The sequence below is a fragment of the Echinops telfairi genome, unplaced genomic scaffold (assembly GCF_000313985.2).
Source record: "Echinops telfairi isolate 266 unplaced genomic scaffold, ASM31398v2 ScPeMD7_2;HRSCAF=8, whole genome shotgun sequence".
Taxonomy (NCBI): Eukaryota; Metazoa; Chordata; class Mammalia; order Afrosoricida; family Tenrecidae; genus Echinops; species Echinops telfairi.
In genome coordinates, this window is record NW_022103898.1 from 9,290,267 (window position 1) to 9,303,574 (window position 13,308).

The 13,308-nt window shown below is 57.7% G+C and overlaps 1 protein-coding gene across 1 annotated transcript in view; it reads left to right on the top strand.

Moving 5' to 3' along the window:
• SYNGR1 (synaptogyrin 1) overlaps positions 1-13,308 on the top strand; it is a gene marked incomplete at its 5' end in the record, with an annotated part of 30,815 nt that continues 17,507 nt past the window's right edge. Inside the window, one exon of the mRNA XM_045290955.1 lies at positions 1-21. Coding sequence (XP_045146890.1) covers positions 1-21 — 21 coding nt within the window. The remainder of the gene's footprint in view (positions 22-13,308) is intronic.

Sequence of the window (13,308 nt, forward strand, 5' to 3'; positions counted from 1 at the left end):
CTCCTGCGCGTCGTGTCTTGGGTAAGGACCGCGGGGGGCCGGGAGCGGCGGGGACCCCACTGGACCCCCCCGGCGGGGTGGCCGGCAGGACACCCAACCTGCGGGGATGCCAGCGCCTGCCCCCTTCTCCCGGCTCTCGGGCGGGGGTCTCGGCGCAGGCGGAGGGAGGGCACCCGCTTGGGCTCTGGGAACCCCCGCTTCCCGATGCCCCTCAGGAACGAACCCCGTCTTCGTCCTGACCTCCAGGCCGCACCCCTGCGGCTCCGGTTGCGCGCGGCCGCCCGGGCGATCGTGAGGACATCGCCCGGGTTTCAGGTGGCCTTTTTTGGGGGGCTGGGTCGGGGCGGGGAGCACCTTGCGTGTGGAGGGTGGGCGGGGGAGGGGGTGACGCCGCGCCTCCTCGGGGAGTGCGTTCGGGGAGGACAGGTCGACCACCGGTTTATCGCTCATCAGGGACGCTGCGGGGACACGCGACGGGAGCCAGATACCTTCGCGGCATGACCTTGGGCTGGGACCCACCCCAAACACGTTCACGGGGAAACCTGCCTTCATTTCCGAAGTGAGGGCGTCACCGCGCCCTCACGTGCCTCAGTTTCCCGATTTATGGAGAGGGTGGGAGGAGCTCGTCCGAGGCTTCAGGTTCTGACGTTTCCTGGATTCCGGATCCCTTCTCTGAATGTACACCTGGATGAGGGGAGGGGCGGTGCCTAGGAGAAAGCTCCCCTCCCCCAGCGAGGCTGGGGAGAGGCCTGTATAGCGCCCCAACCCCGAGAAAGGTCTGTGTAGCCTGGGAGCGAGGAGATTCCACAGACTAGCCGGATGGAGGAGTTCCAGTAGCCTGGGTGGAAAGACTATTTGGGGTCAGGGTTGGTTTCTCGGGGTTGACCCTCTCACCACCTTGGAAGTCTGGGCCTTTTCTTAGCGGGTCTGGGACTGCTGGGCAGGGACGCGGTTAAGAGACCCCCTTGCTCAGTCAAGGCTAAGGCTGGCCTCTCCCTTCCTGTGTTGGGGTTGCAGGCCCATATGAAGGTAGGAGTGGGCAGCTTAGGTGTTTTGTTCCTGGCTTATCTCCTTTGAAAAGGTTCAGACCTGCCCCTGTGGCCCAGGAAGGGAAGCCTCTGTCAGCCCACCCTTCTCATATGCCACCAGATGGGGAGCCCTTTGAGGGTAGGGAAGCCCAGTCCTGTTACTCTGCGCCCCGAGGCGCAGTACCTCGGGCATAGCCAAGAGGGTTTGTAGCGTTGAATCCATCTTGACCAGGTTTTGACTCCCCAGAGACCCGGATTGGCCACGGCAAAGGTGGGAAGCTGTGGGCACCTGCCCAATCAGGTGGGCACTCTGGGACCCAGGGTACTGCCTGGAGAGGGAGGACCCATTGGCGCTGTGCTGGGGGAGCTGGTCATGGGTGTGAATCTTCAGCCTGTGTTGGGTTCATTTAATAACGCGGGATTGGAGGCAGTGAGGTCCCAGGAGGGGCGGTCTCCTGCTCTGAGTGGGAAGCAGAGGGTGATGTCAGAATGGGCCCAGGAGATGGAGGGTGGTGGGCCTCTGAGCTGAGAAGCTTCCAGCAGGAGGGAGGGACAAGAAGGGGCCGAGCACTCACTGCTTTGGGGTATGCTCAGGGCTGTTACCCAACCAGCCTGCCCTACCACTGGAAGGCTTAATGACCCTCAAGCAAAGCTCAGTGCTTCCAGTGGGAGGGAGTGCAGAATTCTGGGATTCCAGGCTTGGAAAGGACTAGGGCAGGGGTCCTCAAACTTTTTAAACAGGGGGCCAGTTCACTGTCCCTCAGACCCATTGGAGGGCCGGACTATAGTTAAATAAAAAAGAACTATGAACAAATTCCTATGCACGTAGCACATATCTTATTTTGAATTAAAAAAACAAACAGGACAAAAACACCAGGTGGGCTGGATAAATGTCCTTGGCGGGCTGCATGTGGCCCCCAGGCCATAGTTTGAGGACGCCTGGACTAGGGTGTCATCTGGGCCCAGCCCAATCTAGTGCTCCAATCTCCACCTCTGAGCCCACTCACCCCACAGATGTCTCCCACCTGACTGATCACTCTACTAGTCTTCTTTTCTGGTCATTAGTAATGCCGGCTGATTCTTGGGAGCTAAAAGCCTCCTGGGATCCCACCACTGGAGAGGGCTGTCTCTCTCTCCTGTGAGGTGCACCCAGGCACTTCACACAGCGGTCCATGAAGGGGTGGCCGAGGGGGCCTACAATTTGCCCTCACACCTGCCACAGGGTTTCCCAGGGAGCTAAGGAAGGCTCACTTCCTCCTGGGGACCCCCTCAGTCTGGGCAAACTGGGCCAGCTGCTCATCTCTCCAGGTCCCTCCAGTGTCCAGGCCCCTCATGCCCCTGGCTCCTCATTTTGTGCAGTTTGCAAAGGGAAGATAATTTTTTCCTGTTATTTTTCCTAAAATCTCACTGCTGTCTAGTTAGTTCCAACTCAGTGGCCCTACAGGACAGAGCAGAACTGCCCATAAGGTTTCCAAGGCTGCCATCTTTACAAGGACCCCTCGTGGCGTAGTGGGTTACACCTCCGGCTGCTAACCACAAGTTCAGTGATTTAAACCCACCAGCCGCTCTGCAGGAGAAAGACAAGGCTTTCTGCTCCCATAAAGGTTGGCAGCCTTGGAAACCCAAAGGGGCAGTTCTTCCCTGCCCTGTAGGGCCACTGTGAGTGGGTCTCGACTTGACGGGTGAGTGAATGAATGAGTGCGCGAGCAAGTCTTTACAAAAGCAGACTGTTTTCTCCCCAGGTGGGTTTGAACCACCGACCTTTATTGTTCACAGCCCAAGCACCTTGACTGCTGTACCACTAGGGTGTCTTTTTCCTAAAGAGGGCTCCCAAATTGTACATAGCTCAGGGTTCCCCTCACCTGGCTCCCCACTGGACTCTGAGACCCTGAAGTCGGCTGAGGGTCCAACGCGGGTCAAAGTGCTGTCCCCGGTCACAGCTGGAACTGACCTGTCCTTCCCGAGGTCTTTTCTGCCCCTCTCTGCTTCTGTCCCTGGAATGAGCTCCCACACCTCAGGGTACTAGCTGTGTGTGGTTCCTTGGGTGACCCCCTCCTCCCTGCCCCTGGTCTCCCCATCTGAACCAGGTGATTGGGCCAGGACAGAGACTCCCTGTGGTTAGACCTGCAGCCAGCTGTGACTCATGTCTTTGTTCTGAAACCATGTAGAAAGGTGGCTCTCTTTCTGTGGCAGTTGCCAGGTGACTGGACAGAAACTGCATGGTATACTTCCCTGGGGTAGAGGGCTGAAGGAAACAAAGGGCCGGCTGGGTGCTGGGATGGGGGAAGGCTTTGTGGAACTCTCCTGCTAGTGTCAGAGTTGATCTCTGAGGATCCTTTCCTGTGTCAGCCCAGGATTCTGTTGGAAGAGCCGGCATCCCTGCTCACTATGTAAGGTAGGGTAGAACTGCTCCTGCGAGTTACCAAGACAGACTCTGACTCTGTGGGAGCAGAGTAGTGAGCCTCAGTTTTCTTCCAAGGAGCTGGCTGGTGGTTTTGAACCGCTGACCTTTGCCATTAGCAATAACCACCAGGGTGCCTTCATTGCTCCCGTTTTAAAAGTCAAGCTCAGCCTGGAGAAGTGACTTGTCAGCTGGCTCTGGGCTCTGGACTCTGGACTGTCCGAGGCAGCTGGCACCACCTTCAGGGGACCTTTGGGGGTGGCTTTACACCCCCTGTTCATCAGCTTCTTCCCCTCATATCCTGAACACACTGAGTAAGAGGGGAGCTTGCTTACAGAGGGAGTGCTTTCTAGACAAGACCCCTTGCACATACCCCACTCCATCCCCACAGGGAGACCTCCCTGGAAATTCAGGCCCCAGGGGGAGGCGGAGGCTCTCTGGGCTTCCCTCAGCCTCAAGTTGTCCCATCCCTGCTCAGTGCCAGGCCCTGGATCGCCCCCACCCCCCCACTCTCAGTCCAGAGGGGAGAGCGGATTGAGCCAGGGCCACCACCCGGAGACGCTAGCCAGTTCTCAAAGGCCGTGTAACAGTGTTTCTGGCCATTGGGCTGTGGAGGACTTCTAGGAGGAGGCGGCTTCTGGGCTGGATTCTGATCAAGTCTTGGGAATCCCTATCCTGTTCCAGGTAGAGGGAACAGCACATGCAAATCTCCCGAGGCTGGGGCTGAGTGAGCTGTGGGAGAAGGGTGAGTGAGTGAGGGTAGCCCAGGAGGATGGACTTCTAAGCTGTGTGTGTGTGTGTGTGTGTGTGTGTGTCCCCGTGTGTGTCCGTGTGTGTCCCCCTCTGCCTCCCTCCATCCCTAGGGTAGCGGGAGGCACAACAGAAAGCCACCTAGGGGAGAAGTTGGAGTAGGGAAGAGGCTTGTTGGCCTCGAGGTATATGTCTTGGTGGCAGATAAGTGACCATGTCCAGCCTGGCCCCTCCCAGTGCCCTGCACAGCCTGTCACTTCCATGGGGAGGTGGGCCCTCTGTGTCCATACAGGGCATTTCTCATGAACAACCTGGAATCTTTTGGCCTCCTGCCTGCCTGGGATGACTCATTGGCTCCCTCTCACAGGCTCAGGGTGGGGTCAGCCACAGAGGAGACTTTTCAGCCATGGGTCACGTGCTTTTCCAGTGTGCCTGGGGGCACTGGGAGCCCAATGAGCCTGAGAGAACCACCCCCCACCCCCCATCCCCCAAGCGGGGCCTTGGAAAATCCAAGCCTGTGTTTTCTCATCTGTACAATGGGAATGAGGGAGGAACCAAAGACTTGGGAAGTGCCTATTGCTGAAGGGCTGCCGTGTGTCCCCTGGTGTAAGCGCCACAGGTTTCATGGATGAGAAGCCAAGGGCCAGGAGTCGCTGAGGTTGCTGGGATGGGAGCCAGTGGCTAATTGGCAAGGATGAGGTCCTGCTTGGGGAGCCCCCAACCACAGGGGGTGTCCCCCCATGACCTGCTGGCTTTTGCAAAGTGGGACTGAGCCTGAGGGAGAAAGAAGAGAAAGAACAGAGGCTGGGGAGGTGGGAGGGAGGGAGGGAGGGAGGGAGCAGGGCAGATGGCTGGGCAGGTGGAGGGAGCATGCTTGGCACCCAGACCGGAAAAACCAGCCAGAACCAACCGTCCAGGCAGACTGTCGGCCTGGGGACTCTGAGGCCATGTTCCACCCCCCCCACCCCCCACTGACTCTAAGTGCCTCTTTGACTTGAGCAAGGTGCCAGTGCTTTCAGGGCCTCAGTTTCTCCATCTGTTGAAGGGACACGGGACAATCAGATTGGGCAGGTGATGGCCAACCTTCCACCTTTGAAGAGCCTCACTGCTGCTCCCAGTGAACTCCAGACCGGATGTGTTTAGACTGGTCCATCTTTGGGGAACTAGTACCAAGAGCTGCCCCTGCACCCCAGTGATTTCTGGGGAGCCTGGAGCCAAGGGGGCCTGGGGCCTGGGCCCACAGAGGCTAGAGCCGCCCAACATGGCTGCCTTATCCCCTTGTATCTTGGGGGCTAACTTCCAGGCAGGAAGTCTGCCCTGCCACCCTCAGTTGGGCTGGGGAGGAAGGTTGGGGTAAGAGACTGAGCATCTCAGGAGCCATAGACAAAGCGGGCAGCACACCGGCTCACACCCAGGCAGCTTAGGACATGTACACCCCAACAGCCAAGCTCCTCAAAAAACTTGGGGTCCTCTGTCCTGAGGCCTTAGTCGCCCCTCTGAATGGTCCTGCCACCTTTTTGTAAATTGCAACAAAACCCCAGCCCCTAGGATGCTGCTTCCTCGAAGAACCTCTCAGTGGGAAGGTCTCTCAGACCCCTGTCAGGGCTGGAGGTGGGGTAGGGGCCTCCTGGCTCCTTCCAGAACATCCTTCTCCCCCATCAATGAACCTCACTGCAGGCCCCGCCCTTCATTAGCATTTGGCCTAGGCCCTGTTCCTTGAAGACCCCAGCCCCTCACCCAGTATCTGTTCCCTCTAGGGTCCCTTTATGGAGAAAGCACCCAGCAGAATCTTCAAGCCTCAGAGAACAGGGGTTTGCTCGCCCAGGCCCCCACCCAGCCGTGCCCACTCCCCACCCCCACCACAGAGAAGACTCAGGACAGCTCCGGAAGATTACAGTCTAATCCCCAGCAGGTCATGCCCAAGGCTGCTGGGCAGGAGGAAAGAGGGAGCCCAGGCCGTGCCCCAGCGCTGCCATCGTCACGCGCCCCTGTGTTTGCTCGGGCCATGTCCCTCACATGACTGGTGTGTGTGTGGGGGCTCCCTGGTTCCTGTGAAGGAGGGGCCCTTGGCAGCCTGAGCCATTCCTCATGAGCCCCAGCCTTTCCCCAGGGCCCAGCAGGCAGTAGTCAATGGGGACGCTGGTAGGAAGGTGAGGTCCGGCTCGTGGTCAGGGAGTGAGCTCCCCTTGGCCGAGATGTGCAGGCAGGGTCCCCACCCGGGATGCCCCCTGTGCCTCTAACCCTCTTACCAAGCCCACTGTCCCCTCCCCTCAAAGGCTCCATCTGGGTCTGGGAGGGAGACAGATACCCAACAGGTGAACCTGTAACTAGAGGTCTTGCCTAAAATACGACCTGCTGATGGTGGCAGTACATTGGGGTGTCGGGTGATGTGTAAGGTGACCAGATGTACCCCTTTTGGCGGGATGGTCCTGATTTTTGGAAAGAATGCACGACAAGCTAGGGAACGGTCTATTTGGTCCATATAGACCAAATTCTTAATCATACCCCCCTCCCCTGGTCAGTGGTGTCCCGCTTTAAATCTGGTCACCTTAGTGATGGGGTGAGTGGGGAAGAGGACTTTTGATCTGGGGTCCGTCCCGAGGGCTTCTCAGAGGAGGTGTCCGTCCCACAGAGAAGGCTCTGGAGAAGGAGCCGGCTTTGAGAAGGGGTGTTGGCAGGAGGAGACAGCCCGGCCAAGGCCCTGAGGACGGGATGGGAGGACAGTGGTGGGGGGTTCATGAGTCTGAGGGGAAGGCAGGGTCTCGGGGCTGCAGTGAAGATGGCGGGGAGCGCATTTGGGGGGTCTGGAGCAGGGTGCTGGTATAACCTGACTGACAGGCTTAAAGGGCTCCTTTGAGCTGCATGAAAGGGACAGAGCAGGGGACACCGGAGCCATTTAGGAGGCTATGCCACTGCCTGGTGGGGGTGCCCATCCAGGAGAGGGACAGGAGGGTCGAGAGTTCTTTGAGGGAACTTGAAACTACAGGCCCAACTTCCATATTGCTTGAGGGGACAGTGCCCAAGAGAGGGGTCCAGGACAAGCCGGGCTTGGGGTTTGGAGGTCTGAGTCACCTGGTGGGACATGTATATGGCCAGGCGACCAGCAGCCAAAGGCTGGAGGCCCCAGCAGAAGGCCCTCTGAACTGCCCTGGGACAAGGGACTTTATCTGGGGCTCCCCTGGCTGCCTTCTGGAGACTGTTGGGAAGCGAAGGGGAGGCTGGTGATCAGGCTGTGGTCCCCGGACACGCGCCTTTGAGCAAGCAGATGTGGGGAGAGACCAGGGACTCCTCCCGGCTGCCCGGTGGACTGCCAGACGTCCCTGCAGAGGGAGATAGAGGCGGCGGTTTGGGGTTGGGAGGGCAGAGAACGCCTGATACCATCCATCTCAGCTCCCTGCCAACTTATCAGAGGAAAGTCAACAGCTGCTTAAAGACAATTAAAGCCAGGCTTCTGGAAAGTTCCTACGGGGGCAGTACCCTCTGCTGGCCATACTTGAGCCTGCTGGAGAGTGGGGGCCCTGGCCTCGGGCCTCATAGGGAGCCCCACACGTACCCACACCATCTTCTGTGGAGAACCCCCTCTCGTTCAAGTGATGCCCCTTCAAGTGCTGGCACGATGGTGGTTCTGGCGCTGGGACACCCTAGAGGGCCAGCAGGAGGTCGCCGTTGGTCTCCTGGTGACCTAGAGTACAGGATTCTAGAATGTTCCTCCACATGTGGCGGCAGCTCAAGGTCAAGGCATTGATGTTCCGGAGCAGGGCTGGCTTTGAATAGGCTCTGTTTGTTTGAATTTTACCAAGGGGAAAAAAATGTGCAGACAGTGCAGAGAGTTTTTGGTTTAATTTCCTCTTTTGAGGCGAGGTGAGACCACAGGCAGTCATGGGTGAGGCACTCAGACAAGGACCACTGTTCCTGTCAGGCCCCGGAGGAGGCTGAGGCGGCTCCCCACCCCAGGCTCCCGGTCCCGAGGGGAGACAGGCACGTCAGTGAGCCCCAATGGGGTGTGTAAGCGAGGGCCAAAGGGGGAGAGTAACAGGGAAGGAGGGTGTCCCCCGGGCAGCTCAGAGTTAGCACATCTAGCAGGGTGAGCAGAGTTCGCTCCAACTTGAAGGATGGAGAAGGCGGGGAAAGGCATCCTGGGAGATGGAAGTGGTAGATTAGAAATTAGGGGATGCCTAATGATGATGGCCTCCTGGGTTCCTCAGGGTGGCTCAGTGGGGTGTGGCCAAGGTGGGGCCACCTAAGCCTTCATAATTCTGGGGTCTCCTCATCTGTGCCCCTCTGGGTCCAGTAGCCCGAGATCTTGAAGCCCCAAGGTTCTGAGCTTCCTCCCCAAACGTTTGGCAAGGATCTCACCAAGTGCCATCTGGAATCTGTTTCCACGAAGACCCGAGATTGGATTCGAGGGCGGGGGAACATGACAAAGCACCAGCTTGTCTATTGAGCTCAGCCCCTTCCCCTCTGTAGCTCGAGGGAGAGAGGGGGCATCATGTCCGTGCCTGCTGGCGACCCCAAGCAGCCACCAGCGGGCCTCCCCCCTGGCTGCTGGCCTCCCGGCACGCAGGGCAGCGGACTGACCCGCTCACTGCCGAGGCACCCCCACCCCCACCCCTGCCCCCAGGATGACCAGGGTAGAGTTTCATCCTGGTTTAATTTCCTGTTCTCCGGTGGCTCCTCCGACTGCTCTCTGTGTCCCTGGAGTCTCCGCGGATCCAGGCTTATCAGGTCACCTGGGCAGGTCAGCTGGCGCCGGGCCCTGGCTCTGCAGCCTCGGGGATGCTGGTTCAATCTCATCGCCACCCCTCACCAGCTGTGAGGTGGCCTGGGGGAGGTGCCCCGTGCCTGGGTCCCGGACTGTAAAATGGAGAGAGACTGTAAGACCTGCGAGGGCTGGGACCTGTCACTTCCAGTAGCGGAGGGCGGCAGAAAAGGGACTGCAGCCCTTTGGGCTCCGGCTGTTTCAGAGGCGCTGGTGGGCCCCGCACGGACCCCCTTCCTCGCACCACTGGCTCTGAGTCGCAGGTGCAGACCCCTGAGGCCCTCCTTGGCTCTGGGGGAGTAGCCTGTTGTGAGTGGGGCGGTGGCAGCTAAGTGTGTTCCGGAAGGAGTTTGGGAGATTGGCAGGGACTGGCTGTGTGGTCTTGGCCACGCCCCTTCCAGTCCTGAGCCTCAGTTTCTCCATCTGTAAAGTTTCGGGACCTGGCCTTGGCCCTCAGGGGGCATGGCAGCTTCAGATACAGGTCTCCATGTCCATTATCGCCAGCCTGCTGGGCATCACCCCCACCCCCACGCGTGTTTCCCGACCCCCCAGATGTAAGCCCTATCCCCGCCCCCCCACATTTTGGCTTTGTCAGCAGATTCTGACCAATTCATTGCAGCCAGCATCCACACCTGGATCCTACAGACCCTCCCAGCTGGCCTCCCAGTGCACCCTTGCTCCACAGTCTTGTCTGTCGATGGCAGCCCCGGTGACCCTATCTAGACGTGTCAGATTAAGCTCCCCCCGCCCTCCCCCCTGCAGCACTGAAGCCTGCAGGGGCTCCCCAACTTGGTCTGGATTCAGGACCTCGCTCTGCCCGTTCAGCCACACCAGCCTCCGTGGTGTCCCCGACACACTAGGCTCATTTGTACCCCAGGGCCTTTGCACCTGTGGCTGCTGCTCCCCGGGGCACGGCCTCTCAGATAACCTCGTCACGGCTGCAGTCCCGCCCTGCTTCATCAGAAGCTGTCCCAGCCACCCTGTCCCTCTGTCACCACTGTGTCTTTCATGACCCTTCCCACAACTTCTGTACACGTCTGTTTGTCTCTCTGTGTGAGAAACACCCGTGTCCTTCCAGCCTGTCCATCAGCCACAGCTCAGGGCCTGACCCACCTTAAACCCCAAAACCCAAGCGCACTGCCACAGAGTCGATTCTGACCCCAAGTGGCCCGCTAGAGAGATTCTGCGGGTGTAAATCTTCACAGGAGCAGGCACCCTCGCTCTCTGCCCGTGCAGCAGCTGGTGGGTTTGATCTCCCAAGCCTGTCGCTCGCCCTCTCCATGCCCCCACAGCCCCCGTTCCAGGGTCCCTGCTGCAGCTGCTCCTTCGTGTCCTCACCACCAGAAGCCCGTTCCTGCCTTTGCCCCCTGTTCCTTGTCAGGTGTCTGCTTGCCCAGGGCCCCCTCCTCTCGGCCCTGACCCCCGAGACCTCCCTCACCTCTGCCTCACAGCACCTGTCATCGCTGGATTGTCTATTGCTGGGTACTGTCCACAGTTCAGGCGTTTTGGTACCCCCACTTTGCAGATGAAGAAGCTGAGGCTCAGAGAGGTTAAGTCACTTGCCCAAGGTCACCCAGCTGGGACTCAGCCAGCCCAGCCCCAACAGCAGGCTCCCTCACAGTAGGGATTCCTGGGTCTGAGTTTCCACTGCATTTCCCAGCACAGTGCCAGGCCCCGAGGCACCCTCCATCCTCAATCCATGATCAATGTTATCCAAGGTGCCTGCCAGAGCCTGGCATGAGGAGGGCAGTGTGGGGGCGGGGCAGCAGTGGCAGCTGGAGCTGCAGAGAGGCTGCCTCCTTCCTCACTGCCCCTGGGGCTCAGCACGCCTGCTTGGTCCCTGTGAGGCTGTTTTGATCTTGCTCTGGTTCCAGCACTTTCCTCCCAAGGGGGCCCAGGCGGTAATGGTTCCTCCACTGTGCTCCCCGAGGCCCCGACTTCCGCCCGCTGTCCCCCTCCCTCGCCTGCCTCCTCCCAGCCTTATCTGTGTTGGAAGGGGATCTGTTCTTGTTCCCACCTGTGGCCACAGTAGTGAAGCTGTCAGGAAGTGTTGCTGGGGTGGGGTGGGGAGGCCTTCCTGCTGGGGAGCTTTCTGAGGGGTGTCACAAGGAACTGAACCCTTACCAAGCTCTCACTAGGCGCCCTAGTGACATAGTGGGTTACTCGCTAAACTGCTAACTACAAGGTCAGCACTTCAAAGTCATCAGCCTCAGAGAAAGAGAGGGCTTTCTACTTCCGTAAAGAGTTACAATCTCAGACACCCACGGGTGTAGCTCTACCCTGTTCTAGAGAGTTGCTGTGAGTTGACATTGACTTGTTAGCAGTGGATTGAGTGGAGTTGACGCTCCTACGAGGTGACCTCATGACGCTTTCTGGTAAATGTGGGCTTGCTAACTGCAAGGTCAGTGCTTTAAACCCACCCACCAGCTGTTGTGCAGGAGAAAGACGAGGTTTTTTGCTCTTGGAAAAATCTACAGTCTCAGAAACCCTATGTAAGGTCCCTATGAATTAGAATCAACTGGAACAACCTTGGGGGTGGGTTAAACATTTGGGGGCTGCTCACAGAAAGGTCCAAAATTCAAGCCCCCCAGCTGCTCCACAGGCAAGAGATGAGGCAGTCTGCCGTCATAAAGACTGACAGCCTTAGAAACCCTGAGAAGGAGTTCTGCTCTGTCTTACAGGGCCACTATGAGTAGGATTCAACAGACGATGCTGAATTTGTTTAAAACCCTCTAATATAAAGACCACCAAAATCCACACAACTGGACCAATAGGTAGCATCATGAGAAGTCGGGGGGGGGGGGGGTGTTGACGTGGTCAAGGATTTTGTCTTGCTTGGATCTGCAGTGCTCTTGGAAGCAGCAGTCAAGAGATCAAAAGATGAGTTGCATTAGGTGAATCTTCTGCATAAGACCTCGTTAGAGGACTGAAGATCAAGGATGTTGTTACTTTGAGGACAAAGGTGTGCCCCTGACTCAAGCATTCTCCATTGCCTCATCTGCATGTGAGAGCTGGACACTGACTCAGGAAGACTGGAGAAGAATCAATGCATCTGAATGGTGGTGCTGGAGAAGCATGTGGGAGCACCATGGCTTTTAAAAGGACACACCGATCTGCCTTGGAAGAAGCACGGCCAGAGCGCTCCCTAGAAGCAAGGGTGGCAAGACTTCCTTACATACTCTGGACATATTGTGAGGAGAGACCAGTTCCTGGAGAAGGACGTCATGCTTGGAAAGTGGAGGGGCGGTGACAAAGAGGCAGGCCCTCAGATGGCTCGGTACAGTGACGGGAACAGCAGACTCAGACCTCGGAGCAATGGTGAGGCTGGCGCAGGACCGTGCGGTATGTTGTTGTGCTGTGCACAGGGTCGCTATGGGTCAGAACCAACTCGATGGCACCTACAACAACAACAAGAATGAGCCCTGGTGGCACAGTGCTTAAGGGCCTGGCTGCTAACTCTGGTTGGTGGTTCAAACCCACCAGCCACTCTGCGGGAGAAAGATGAGGCAGTCTGCTTCTGTAAAGATTTATAGCCGTGGAAACACCATGGTGGGTAGTTCTACTCTGTCCTAGAGGAAGACTGTCAGTCAGAATCAACTCAGCTCCTACTGGGGGAAGGGGCAGTTCATGGGTAGAATGCTTGTCTTCTGTACTGGAGCCCTGGTTCAGCCGCCAGAAAACGCCCCTGTGCTTGGCCACCACCTGACTATTCACCCTGACTTAGCACATTTCTGGGATGCTCAACAGATGTCTGCAGCACCTCCAAACTAAGGCAGACTGGGAAGAAAGGCCTGGAGATCCACTTCCCCAAATCAGCTAGTGACCCCCCGCCGTCCCCCCAGCACCGCAGTCTGATTTACAATCAATCATGGGGTGGCGCGAGAATTGTCAAAGAAGAATTGGGTTCCTGAGGTTTACAATGCTGGGTTTTGGTTTCTAAACCTTTTATTGTGAATTGGATGAAGGTTTACAGAGCAGACCATCAGTCTTAACATTCAGCAATTCAAACTTAGGTTGTTTCAACTCATCCATGACAGTCCTCTCAGCGTACCACTGCATAGCCCACTTCCTCCTGGTGTTTCCTGTGTGCATTCCTCTTTTCTAGGCCCTCTCTGTAAATGCTGCCCTTTTGGTCTTACACGGTGGATTATTCTAACACGGGTGAGTTCCGTTCTAGACATGAAGGGTGACTAAGGGCCTTAGTTTTGTGGGTTCCGCTGCCTCTCTGTGACCAATAAGTCTGTTCTCTCCTCTGTATTTTCTCCCGCTCTCTCTAGGACCTTCTAATGTGATCCTTTTCAGAGAAATTGGCAGCGGTAGCCAGGCGCCATCTCGTTCTTCTGGTTTCAGAGTCATGGAGACTGGCTGTG